This window comes from Momordica charantia (assembly GCF_013281855.1).
Source record: "Momordica charantia cultivar OHB3-1 chromosome 2 unlocalized genomic scaffold, Mcharantia_2.0 BLBB01000002.1, whole genome shotgun sequence".
NCBI lineage: Eukaryota > Viridiplantae > Streptophyta > Magnoliopsida > Cucurbitales > Cucurbitaceae > Momordica > Momordica charantia.
In genome coordinates, this window is record NW_028275160.1 from 374,864 (window position 1) to 386,564 (window position 11,701).

At 38.3% G+C, this 11,701-nt stretch overlaps 3 protein-coding genes across 4 annotated transcripts; all 3 read right to left on the reverse strand.

Annotated features, from left to right (window-relative positions):
- Nucleotides 1-18: 18 nt before the first annotated feature.
- LOC111021273 (uncharacterized) lies at nt 19-1,083 on the reverse strand. Its single transcript, XM_022298165.2, has one exon. The coding sequence runs from the start codon at nt 868-870 to the stop codon at nt 454-456; it is 417 nt and encodes a 138-aa protein (XP_022153857.1). The 5' UTR covers nt 871-1,083; the 3' UTR covers nt 19-453.
- Nucleotides 1,084-2,301: 1,218 nt separating this feature from the next.
- On the reverse strand, nt 2,302-9,440 carry TPR7 (Tetratricopeptide repeat (TPR)-like superfamily protein). Of its 2 annotated transcripts, XM_022298101.2 has the most exons (12): nt 9,282-9,440; nt 8,899-9,139; nt 8,119-8,349; nt 6,826-6,882; nt 6,580-6,708; nt 5,799-5,876; nt 5,633-5,703; nt 5,299-5,348; nt 5,013-5,178; nt 3,851-4,415; nt 2,779-2,922; nt 2,302-2,697 (listed from the first exon to the last, which is right to left on the reverse strand). In XM_022298101.2, exons 2-12 carry the CDS (start codon nt 8,980-8,982, stop codon nt 2,551-2,553), a joined length of 1,722 nt encoding a protein of 573 aa, XP_022153793.1. In that variant the 5' UTR covers nt 8,983-9,139; nt 9,282-9,440; the 3' UTR covers nt 2,302-2,550. The 2 variants fall into 2 exon arrangements, with proteins under 2 accessions (XP_022153793.1, XP_022153794.1); XM_022298102.2 differs by lacking the exon at nt 9,282-9,440 and having other exon boundaries at nt 8,899-9,272.
- Nucleotides 9,441-10,125: 685 nt separating this feature from the next.
- LOC111021261 (strigolactones hydrolase CXE15-like) lies at nt 10,126-11,695 on the reverse strand. The gene is made up of 2 exons (XM_022298148.2): nt 10,658-11,695; nt 10,126-10,566 (listed from the first exon to the last, which is right to left on the reverse strand). The coding sequence occupies exons 1-2, from the start codon at nt 11,335-11,337 to the stop codon at nt 10,260-10,262; spliced, it is 987 nt and encodes a 328-aa protein (XP_022153840.1). The 5' UTR covers nt 11,338-11,695; the 3' UTR covers nt 10,126-10,259.
- Nucleotides 11,696-11,701: the final 6 nt, after the last annotated feature.

The window sequence follows — 11,701 nt, forward strand, 5'->3', positions numbered from 1 at the left end:
TGAAGGAGATTATTTGGATGATAATAAACCGTTGCAGTTTGAAAATCAATAGAAGAACTTCAAATATCGTAGTAAACAAACTACATGATACACGAATCTTTAACTGAGATTCTGAAATCGAATCGCTCTCTAGTGCTCAGTCCTTGTCGTTGGAGTCGACATTTGAATTCTTCAAGTAATTTGAATATACAGGACTAGTCCGGACAAAAAGGGACTCAAAAATAAACTTGTACGTTTGAAATATTGACAGATTGTTGCTAAAAAATATAATAGAAAACTAAAAACAAAAACAAAATAACCCATAAAGAAAAATTTCCGTTCAAATAAGAGAGAGAAAGAGGAAAATTAATTAAAGATAAAATCTTTGAACGTAACGTAACGATCTTGGTGAAGCTGTGTGATTATGGAACCCTAACCCTAAACCCAATCCAAAGTCGCAATTTTTTTGTAGAGTTACGTCTCTCTCTGAGACGGTGTCCTCCAGAAGCCTGTCCCGTAGAATCGGTCCCACATGATCTTCTCCTCCAATTCCACGTCCTCCGACGACAGACACGACGGCGGAAACGTGTCGTCGGCCGGCGGCCTGTGCTGCAACAGGGCCTTGTTTTTCTTAGCGATGCGGCGTCGTTTAGCCAGTTTCTTGTTCCACACCTTTTTGCAGAGCCCCACTGGAAGTTTGTAGACGGTCAATATGAGAAGGTTCATAAGGGTGCATGGAAAGCAACAGCATATTGCCGCGCACTCCGCCGCCGTTCCGCCTGCCACCTCCGCCAGCCGCCGCTTTTCGTTCTTTTTGTTGGTCGACTGTTCTGTAAGCAGCGGCTGCTGGCGAGTCCCCGGCGGTGATCGGAGGTGGACGGTCTGATTCATAAGTGTATGGAGTTTGAGTTTGACCAGGCGGTCAAAGTTAAATGTGGATCTTGATCTTGATCTTGCAGAGGAATGGGAATGGGAATGGGAAGAGAGAAATTAGAGAGAAACCGATAATAAGCGTAAAGCAAAGGTGGGAGATGAGGATGAGAATGAGGATGCGATGAATCGGAAAGAAAGATCCAAAAATGGAAAAGGATTGTTGTTTGTGATTTATATGTGTGTTGTATATGGGAAGTTATAACAAAAAGACGTGTTTTCCACCACCACTCATTCAACCTCTCTTCTCTACTCAAAAATAAATAAATAAATAAAAATAAAAAAAATATTACAATTCTTCTTTGCTAATTGCACCATCACTATTCTTTTATTTCTTTAATTACTGAAACGTGGCTGCCTGCATTTTTTAATGCAATATGATATGGGAAGTTATAACCGCCTTTTTTTTTTCAAGGTTTGGCACAATCACATGTTTTCATTATGTTTAGCTTCTTTTTTTTTAAGATAGTTGAAATTCTTCCTTTCATATTGTGGACTTGTAAATAATTATTTCCGACGATTTATCATATGTTTAATTTCTGTAAGCTATCTAATCATATTCCAAGACCACAAACGAACTAATCATGATATTTAAAAAGGAAAAAAAAAAACAAATTATTATTTTAAACAGTTCTATTTTTTATTTTTTAAAATTGAGTTCAACAATTGGAGGGATTGAATTGTTTTCAACTAGCTCTTCATTGGTCCATACTTGGACCGAGAGCTAATATTACCACCTCGTTCTCATACTTTTTAAATATATGTTATTTGATATCTTCAGCTTACTACTATAGTTGTTTTCTTGTTTTTAAAATTCGGTTAGAAAAGTCAAAATGCTTCTAGAATGTAAATTTCGAAAATTGAGTATTCCGGGAATGAAAATGAAAAAAAAAAGGTTAAATATTTTGCGATTCATGTTTGAAAGCACGTCATTGTCCTTCCATCTCAAATGAAAGAGATAGAAGTGAACCCTGTTGCCAGTAATAATACAGTGATTCGTTTCAAAATCTTTCAAAGAAATTGAATGATGGCATTCAACTTCTAACTATAAGTCCGAGTACATGGAGATTCGAATTTTCGATCTCTTAGTCAAAGATAAACTAAAATTCTCTAAGCTGTAACCAAAGACAAAGACAAAGACCAATCCGAATTCTCTTTTTCTTTCTTTCAATGTTAGACAACTCCGTGTCCACTGTCCACCCACCCATCATTTGTCTTTTTTCCACATTTTCTCGCTCTCTCCCCTCCAAATTTCAGAATTGCATGCATGATTGTTTGTCCACACCTTATACGTGGCAAAACCAAACTGTAAAGAGTCTATTTTGGTGTTCATGAAGGCTTATTCTAGCCTTATGGGAGTCGCCCAATTGATGGGGACTAATAAACAAATAATAAACCCATCATCCTAATACTGCCTTCATTCTTTGGAAATGAAAAGATTGTTCTAGACATGTTAAAAGAATTTCCGACCGAAATGAAATCATAAATGATCACAATATCTTTATCCATGTAGGGGGGAAATATTAAAAAAGAAAACAAAAGAAAAGAAGGAAGAAACAAAATGGTTAATTTCCATATGCCCGTACGGTTAAGCGAGTGAGCAGTTGTACAAAAATAAATAGGGATGAAGGGCGAAGACTCTCAACCACCTATTATTCCAAACCGATGAAGAATTACTGCCAATATCAGCATGCATATTGCTAAAATCATACCAGGACGTCCCAGTAACCAACTCTTTGCCTTCTTTCCACCTTCTACGCCTCTTTGAATCTTTTCTGCCCAACGCATCTGCAACCAAGGAAACCATAACACAGTTAGTAACCGAAAATGTTCGAATAGAACCATAAGGAAGATTAGTAAACGACGTACCATTTTGTCCAAATCATCGGGCGAGATAGATGATATTGCTTGCTGAGCTTTTGCTGCATCCTCGGCAGAAAGCTTCAGACCGAATTGTTCGCTCATATTTGCCATCATCTCTGGACTCATGTTCTTTATCATTGATGTGAACATCTAATGGATTACAGAAAACCAATAACTAAGAGTGAGCAAAGCATATCAATCAACTCTTGAGGGAACATGGAGGTTTCTAAGAACACATACCATACAACAATGACACCCCGACAAAATTCACCCTCCCCCAAACCTTCTTTCATCATAACTAGATTTTATTTGAAGTTTGTACGAGAACAATCAATAGAAACCATTTGCACAAAAGTTTCCGTACAATCTTTTGAAAGAGGCAGCAGCATGTTTCGAGGCAAAAGGCCAATTGACTGGATGGCAATAAGACAAAAAAGTGAAGCAAGTACACTCACAAATGTCAATGAATTTAGCACCAATAAGAGAGAGGAGCAGAAAGAAAAAGAAACAAGCGCGAACTAGAAAGAGGAAGAAGCTTTTGCTTGTGGTTTGAACCGGAAGGATTGAAGCTCAAAGCTCATTCCTATTGAAAATTTACTTGTGTAGCAACGAGAAGTACTTGGTATTAGAAAACTTAAGGCATTCATTGTTCGAAGAGAAGGCAGATAGGAGGGGACTAAATTTGAGCTAGAAGTGCAAATATCCTAAATTCCCCCCTCGTCTCTCTCTCTTCCCCAATAAAAACCAGAGATAACACAGGGAACCACCTTCAAAGTCTCTTCATCTAAGGCAATACGCAAGTTCACCATTATTACATGCCAACGACAGACAAAATTGGAACCACAATGACATTTAAGTAAATGTGCCCCCTCATGGCCATCATTCAGGCAAGGGTGGCAACCACATCACGCCTTGATCGTCACCATAAAGAGGGGGAATGTCACCTCACCTTTAAAAATGCTGAAAGAAGATCTATGACTCCATTCATCACATAAAATTGCATCAATGAACTCATAAATACAGTTTCTAATTATTACTGTTCACTCATTATACCATTTAGTGGCTAAAATTTACAAACCTGCTGCATGGCTGGATCTTTCATTTGATTTCTCACTTGTTCTTGCATATCAGTAGAAGAGGTTGGAATAGTTGAGTTTGAAGAACTGCTTCTTGAATTTGGAACCGCTCCATAAGAACTAGTTTTGCTCATGCTATTAGTTTCGCTGACTCTGGATTGTTGACTACCAAAAGATTTTGATCGAGTATCAGAATCTGGTACATTGTCATTCCCGGAAGCTACTGCAGAAGCAGAGTCACTCCTTTTCAAAGATGATGCAATTCCAAACATCTTTTGTAGATCTTCAGGTGGCATATTACTCATTATACGACTGGCTGAATTAAGTAACTCAGGGGTCACGCTTGGATTATCCAAATTTGGACCTAAACTGTCGCCCTTAAGATATGAGTTCGCATCTGGGAAAGAAGAAGCCAATTTGAGCATCTCCTGGAGATCTTCTGGAGACATCTTGCTGATCATATTTGAGGCTGTAGTTACCATGTCTGGCGATATCTCTCCAGATTTTCCAAAGCCCATCGCAGCTAGAGTATTGGGATCAGCATTTGAAACAAATCTCTGAAATGATCTATACAAAGAAGGAAAAAAAATACGTTATTTATGAGATGTAGCTGATAACTAATAAAACACTCTCCAGATGAAAATCTTGTTTCACTTCCCCAAAAAAATCTTGCACTCAAATTACTTGTGAGGTCAGAAGAAAGCAATATAGAACTTGAACAGACAAACTTCTCACAAATGTTCTGGGACCTTGTGGCCCAAGATGTTTTAGTGCAAGGATCCCAAGCTTTGGTATGGGGAATAAAAACCACTGTATTTCTTTTTTAAAAACAAACAAAAAAGTAAAACAATGCTATTGACAAAATTTTTCACGAAAGGGGAAGAACGATGAGTAGCCCCAAAAAGGCCAATTACTTAACTCTTTGGTCCCAAAATGTTTATCCTACTGGTTCTCCAGTTTTCCAAGAAATGGCAAAAATAGAACATGTTAAAGATAATGAAATTCAACACCTATTAAGTCAGGCACACCCAAGAACAAAAACGTCTGACATTTCTTTTTTAAAAATGAGAGAGAAATAAGAACCACCACATTATTAGAAGCTCAAGAGCTTAACTGATTCGCTAAGCATCTATTATCAAACAATTAAACTTTTTGAATCCGGACCTGATAGCTTCTGGATCATCTTTCAATGCCTGCAAACTCTCAGAATTTATACTCTGCTTGTTGGCTTCAGCAGCCTTGGAAGATTCAACAACTTCTTGTGGTCTTGAAGCCGAAATGTTCCTAGATGTAGGGTTGTCTTCTTCAACTATTTCTTCAATTACAAATCCTACAAAATAAGAAAATGATAGTCAAATTCAGTTCCTATGTAATTTTTCATCCCACCACTGTCACACTACAGAGAATACAGGGGAGAAAAGATACTACTGAAGAAGCAAGGAGGATGTACCTTTGGGTACACTCCCCCCATCTTGTTCTTCCAATCTTTGCTTGGCATCCCTGTAGCAACAATTAGTTCCACAGGATATGTCAGACCAATGTAGCTAGCCACTTGATTTCATGTGATATGTTATGGTAGATTACAAATAAAAGAAAAGGTGATAAATTGTTAGTCCAAACTCCTCACAAAACAGAAGCACTCTGAGAAAACTCATGCTTGACAAAAAAAAAAAAGTAGACTCAAATTGAGAAGATCATCCGATTTCTCAATCTGAGCCACATAAAGACTAGCAGGTACAATACATTAGACAAGTCCCATGAAATAACGGGGAAAAATAACTCACACTAAAACGTCTGCAATAGTTTGATCATCAGGAGAAACTTCATGTGCCTTGCTCAAATCAGAAACAGCATCCTACCAAAATGTAATCCATTAAAAATATGAGCAGATAGTAGGCCTTGTATGGTTATAATATCAGAAAATCAGGTAGTCTGTCATCACAAACTCACTTGAAATTGACTCAATTCTTTATATGCTTGACCTCTCCGGTAAAGTGCTTTCACATTCCTTGAATCATATGCCAAAACCTACATTAAAAGAAATGGTTGCAATCATAGATATAAGAATTAAGCATAACCATATGCAAAAACGTAGAATAATGGAAGTCCAATGTCAGAGTTACGAGTGTGAAAATTGACGACTGAATAAAAAATCTTCTGGCACCTCATACATAGGAAGTGATCAAATCATAATCCATGAAACAGTTGAATTAGTAAAAGTGCATGGCTTGAGCAAGTCATTTGGCATATGTGAGTGTTTTTTTTTTTCAGTTCAAGATGTCATGTAAAAGATAGATAGAAGCATGAACTCTATCTCTCCTCAATCAATCAGATCTAGAAGCTGTGGGTAAACATGAATTTGAGCGTGTTAATTGAAATATGGAATTCCTTTCTGCCAAGAGATAAAGAGTAATGGACCATTTCACTTTTTCTCCCCTAAAGTGTTTGGATATCTTTCTCGCATGGAACTTCATGCTTCAAGATTCACACCAATTTGAACATTTCACTTCTAGAATCAGTATCATGTGTTTGTTTGGTGAAATACATTATTTTGACCACATAGCTTGTAGTAACTTCAAACTTACATCAATTCTGATCATGTTTGCAATAAGCATACCATGTCTTACTATTATTTCTATAGTATACTTAAGGGCAAGTTCAGATAACACTACATCACATCAATATGGTTAACTGGAATTTAAATATTAAAAAGGACAAAAAACTGCATTACCTCAGAACCTTCCCTTATGCAGTCATGATACTGTTTTGTTTTCAAGTAACATGACATCAAATTGAGTGAGCAAGCCAACAGAAGTGTTCTTCCTTTGGGAGATGAATTCCCCTTGAGGTTTTTCTTAGCCTAAGAATGCAGAACACAGACAGAGAGTTCATGAGTTGAGTTATGCTCAATGAGGGAATTAAATTGGCTGAAGATAAAAATAAGAAAAATACAATCTAATCAGTATAATATACTCACAAGCAAATATTTTTCCGATGCATCATTGAACATTCCCTGACTGTGAAGCTTATTCCCCTACTCAGTGAATAACACATTAGAACATGCAAGATAGACTTAAATAGAAGAGAAAATATCATAGCGTATAACATAGAAGTAGAATAATAAATGGTCCTGGGGCATCCTTTTTTTTTCCTCGGGTGGGGTGTCCCGACCCACAAATGAATAGAAAGCGAGGCAAGGGTTCCTCCAGCCTCCTTAAAGAGAAGAGGCCAATAAAGACTAAGCACCTATTCCTTTATAGGCCACCCAACACTCAAAAAACAACGTTAATTAGCATTCTAAAAAAAGAGAACCATAATCTTTCTTAGGAAGTTAGGAGCTACTTCTATAACAATAGATAGAGGTCAAGTTTGTTTGGCATCTACGCCCCTGCACTCCAAAACAGTATGGGAGCCTTTCGGCTCATACTACTGACACTCCTAGATCTAGGCACCTCCTCTACCAACCGGAGACTGGTGGTAAGTGATCACGCAGAGTTTTTGAAGAAGGTTAGCCTAGTATGTAAGCACAACAATGAACCGCTATTTCGAAGTATATCACCACAATGAAGTAACTATAATTTATTTTCTTGCACCAATAATAACCTACCTCATCGAGGAATTATGTCACATCCAAAGTAATATGATCACAAACAAGAAACAGGGGAAAATGAATTTCTATAACTATAATTTCCTGAGCCCCAAGGGACAGCCCAGTTGGCAAGGGCTTGAGGTCTCTTGATCATAGAAGTCTCAGGTTTGAGCCTTCTGATGAGCTAATCACATGTTCAAGGCTACAAGCAAACTACTAGTTAGAAATTGCAGACAAGTATCACCTCTAATCCCTAAATCTATGGAGAAAAATGAGTGGATATTACGGCCTAAAGGAATATATCTTGGATGATTGTTTAGCTCTTGAACAAAACTTTTCATTTTATTCAAACAAAGTTTGTAGCTTACATAAGAAAGATCCAATTTTTTATTCATAAGAAAGGCAAAACTTCTTTAATTAGAGAGATCAGTTCAAAATAAAATAAACGGTAAAAGAATAAAAAAAAAAATCTTCAAGAAACTTAAAAATATTATTTTTCTAATTGAGATAACACTAAAATAAAAAAAATTAAAAAAAAAGGGCGAGTATCATAAAAAACTACAGAACTGAAGGCCCTGGAGAAACTAAAAATCAAAAAGAGAGATAAGACTTGATCAAATAAGAATAGGTAACTTCATGTCCTCACAGAGCAGTGTTTGGATTCAATCCTACAAATATTACCTGTGTCTTCAGCATTTCAGCTGCACCCAGTTCATAGTTGACCTGTGCATCAACACGGGTACGCATAGTCGCAATCTCTTCAGGTGTTGCATTGGCCATCTTCTCACCAATTTTAGCCATATCCTCCGGACGGGTGTGCTTCAACTGCTCTGCAGCATATCTCAACTCTTCGGGACGCAAATTCTTCATGCTTTCTGAGGCCATCTTGATTAACTCTGGATTGGCCATCATCTGAGCGTCAAGAGAATTCAGCAACTTCAGTTATAGAGTGACATCAGGACTTGATTATACACAGACCACAGAGCTAAATACACGACATTAGTTATAAGCAATTAAAACTAGATTAGCAGAGTGTCAAAACGGCTTGTTCCATCCTGAAAGAGTTAAGTAAACTGCAAATTAAATTCAGTAGACTCACTAATTAATCAGTACAGCCAATCCCCGGTGTTACGTATCAACTATAAGTTTACTGGATAATTTTCTTTCGGTCCTAAGGGAAATAAACAGCAGAGAGCCTTATTCGTGAAATGGAATAAACACAGGAAGAACGGGATAGAACCGAGTAATCATCATATCCAAATATTATATATTCTAAAACTTCCTTAATAGGATGAAGATCGTCGTAACAAGATCATAAATTAAAATCTGCCCCCAAGTGAAAATGAAACTGACAGTGTTCTTCGATAGAAAGCAAGTGACTGCCCTAGATTTACATCGAAATCTTAAATAGTGAGAGAAAAATAAAAAGAAAAGCGAAGAAAGCAAATTACAATTCCATACCTGTTGTTGGATTTTGGCGAAGTCCGCAGGGGACATACGACTCATCTGTTCTTGAGCCAGTCTCATCAGCTCCGGATCCATCATTCCCGTTCGACACAATATCTATTATCTTCCTCTGTCGCTCTCGATTCTGAAACCCAGTTATTGATCTTCGTGGGAGAGTGGGTACCGATTACGGCAAGCTTATAATCGAGAAAGCAGGAGAAGGATGATCTTGGGATTTGAAGGGGCGCGAATTTTCCTACAATTAATTACAAGACAAAAGAGAAGCCCTAAGAAAGAAGAGAATTGGGGTCCGAATTGGTGGCGGCCACCGAACCTGTAATGGTAAATTGTGATCGGAAGGAGACGGAAACAACCGACGGAACATGGTGGAAGATTACCTTGCTTAATAAACTTTTGTGTTGTCCTGTCCGTTGATCTGTTGGAATTACGAAAGGATTTGCATGCGGATTCAGCAATGGAAATCAATCTAGAATGAACACGAATCTTCTGTCAATTCTCGGTCCCAATTGATCCGCCTCTTTTAACTATTTTCTATTTCAATTAACCGGTCACATTTAGAAAACACATTGAAATTATTAATTATTTTTAGGTTTTATTCAAATTAGTTTCTCTTTTCAATAGATTTTTTAAACGTAGATACAAAATTATATTAAAAAATTTTGTTGGGTATAAAATTTGAGCTAAAATTTTTTAAATTTAGATAAAGGTGTATTATCTTTTAAAAGTAGAAGAATTAAAACATACACTTCTAAAATATTAAAAAAAAAAACCAAACAAACTCTTTGAAAGTACCCAAACTAAAAATAAACATTTTAGAAATACAAGGAAAAAGAAATCAAAATTGAAGTTGAAGGTTGATCAAGCAAAATAGTTTTTAAATCCAATTTAAATATGATTTCATTTTTTTTTATAGTAACTACGGTTTCAATTTGAACTTAGATATTTATAGGTAGAGTATTCAATCTCCTCTGCAATATTCTTTGTACTTTAAATAATAATAATAATAATAGAAAAAATTATTTATTTTGCTTATTGTATACATTTAAGATTCATTATATTTTACTTCTAAAAAAACTCAAACTTGATTTAAAATAAATTTAGTATTTAGTATTTTGTTATTATTATTGTTTGAAGGAGAGTTTGAATTTTGGGGTAGAGATGGCTTCAATTCAACGGTTGTTTACTTCAATTGTTTCATTTTTTGAATAAACTTTGAATGTGTTGTTCATAACAAATAAACATCTTTATAACTTCTTCGAGCTTCGCAATTCGCATTTGTGTTTGCAGAAATCTTAACTTTATTTTATTATTAAGCAGATTGGGGAATTATGGGAGCACGAGGGAAAAGGCGTTAATCAGCCTGAATTTTGAGTAATAAATCGGTTGACGATGAGCATTAATTGGTTTGCAGCTTCTGAATTAGGATGAATGGTGAAGAATCCGTGTTGTTTTCCTTCGAACTCCACCAATTCTATCATCTTCCCCTGTTCTTTCAGCTTCTCTGCGTACTCTACCGCTCGATCTTTCAACAGATCACCGCCGCCCACCACAACCAACATCGGGTCCAGCTCCACCGCCTCCAGGTCCCGGCTCCACGGTCCCAACACGTTCACCAGCGGGTGGTCGGTGGTGCTTCCGGGTGGGATCGACAATCTCCAAAACCTGCTCAATCAAAAACCCTTCGCTACGTTTAGTTTAGGCCTTAGGGCAACGAAATTCGGTTGAAGCTTGGTATAAGTTGAAACTGAAGAACCTGTCGATGAGATCCAGATTCAGGAAGGCTTCTTTGGGACCTTCCGCCTCGGAGCGGGTCCTGACCGTCCCGCCGAAGAATGGCCCCAGAAGAACGTAGCCTCTCACTCGGAGCGGCGCCAACTCAGGGGAACCCGCGCCGAGTCCCACTGCAAGATGGTGAGCGATGTTTCCGCCGGCCGAGTCGCCGCTGATAAAAATCCTGCTAAAATCAGCGACGTGGGAGAGCCAGGGGTCGGGGTGATCCGACAGAGCTTGGGCCTGGAGCCAGCGGAGGGCGGCGAAGCCGTCGTGGATGGCGGCGGGAAGGCGATTCTCGGGAGCGAGACGGTAGTCGGGGGAGATGACGAGAGCGGAGAGGTGGAGGGCAAGGCGAAAGCAGTAGTTTTGGCAGTTGGGCCAGGTGCGGGAGCCGATGCAGAAGCCGCCGCCGTGAATGTAGAAGAAGATAGGGAGGAGGGAAGTGGAGGAGGAACAATTAGCGGGCTTATACAGACGCACGTGAAGCCGGTTAATGAGATCAAAGAGGAGGTCCTTCCATAGAACGGAGCCGTCGTCGAGGACAGGGACGTCGAAGCTTGGATTAGAGGAGCGAACGATGGAGCCGTCGCTGTAAACGCGGAGGACACCGCGACACTCTTCGACTTCAAATGGAGGAGAAGAAGAAGAAGAAGTGGCCATGGCTTCAACACAACGCAATGACAGTAGTCGTCAAGTGGAGTCGATGATGGGAAGGAAGCAGGGAAGGGTTAAGAAGAAGGAAGGAGAGACAATGGCGACTGGCCGGCTTGCCGCCAAAATGGACAAATTCGAAAATAGACCTGCGCTGCCCGCCAACATTATATCATATGGTGTCGCTTCGAAAAACGTCAATTTGCTGATGCAGTAAGAGTTAAACCAACCACAAACTGATAGTGATAATAGCCGGCCGGATTATTTAATACAATTTTGTATACATTTTGACAATTTCGGGTCTAATACAAAATTTGTAAAGTTTACGGAGGCTATTTGACCCGGTTCAAAGTTTATCGGCCTATTAAGAAGT

Excerpts from the sequence above, each read along its gene's own strand:
- LOC111021273 (XM_022298165.2), bottom strand. The coding sequence starts at position 870 with ATGAATCAGACCGTCCACCTCCGATCACCGCCGGGGACTCGCCAGCAG.
- TPR7 (XM_022298101.2), bottom strand. The coding sequence starts at position 8,982 with ATGATGGATCCGGAGCTGATGAGACTGGCTCAAGAACAGATGAGTCGT. Across the intron at positions 5,179-5,298 it reads TGGGGGGAGTGTACCCAAAG|GATTTGTAATTGAAGAAATA; the intron begins GTACATCCTCCT and ends CTTATTTTGTAG. Across the intron at positions 2,923-3,850 it reads AAGATCCAGCCATGCAGCAG|ATGTTCACATCAATGATAAA; the intron begins GTTTGTAAATTT and ends GTAATCCATTAG.
- LOC111021261 (XM_022298148.2), bottom strand. The coding sequence starts at position 11,337 with ATGGCCACTTCTTCTTCTTCTTCTCCTCCATTTGAAGTCGAAGAGTGT. Across the intron at positions 10,567-10,657 it reads AATCTGGATCTCATCGACAG|GTTTTGGAGATTGTCGATCC; the intron begins GTTCTTCAGTTT and ends TTGATTGAGCAG.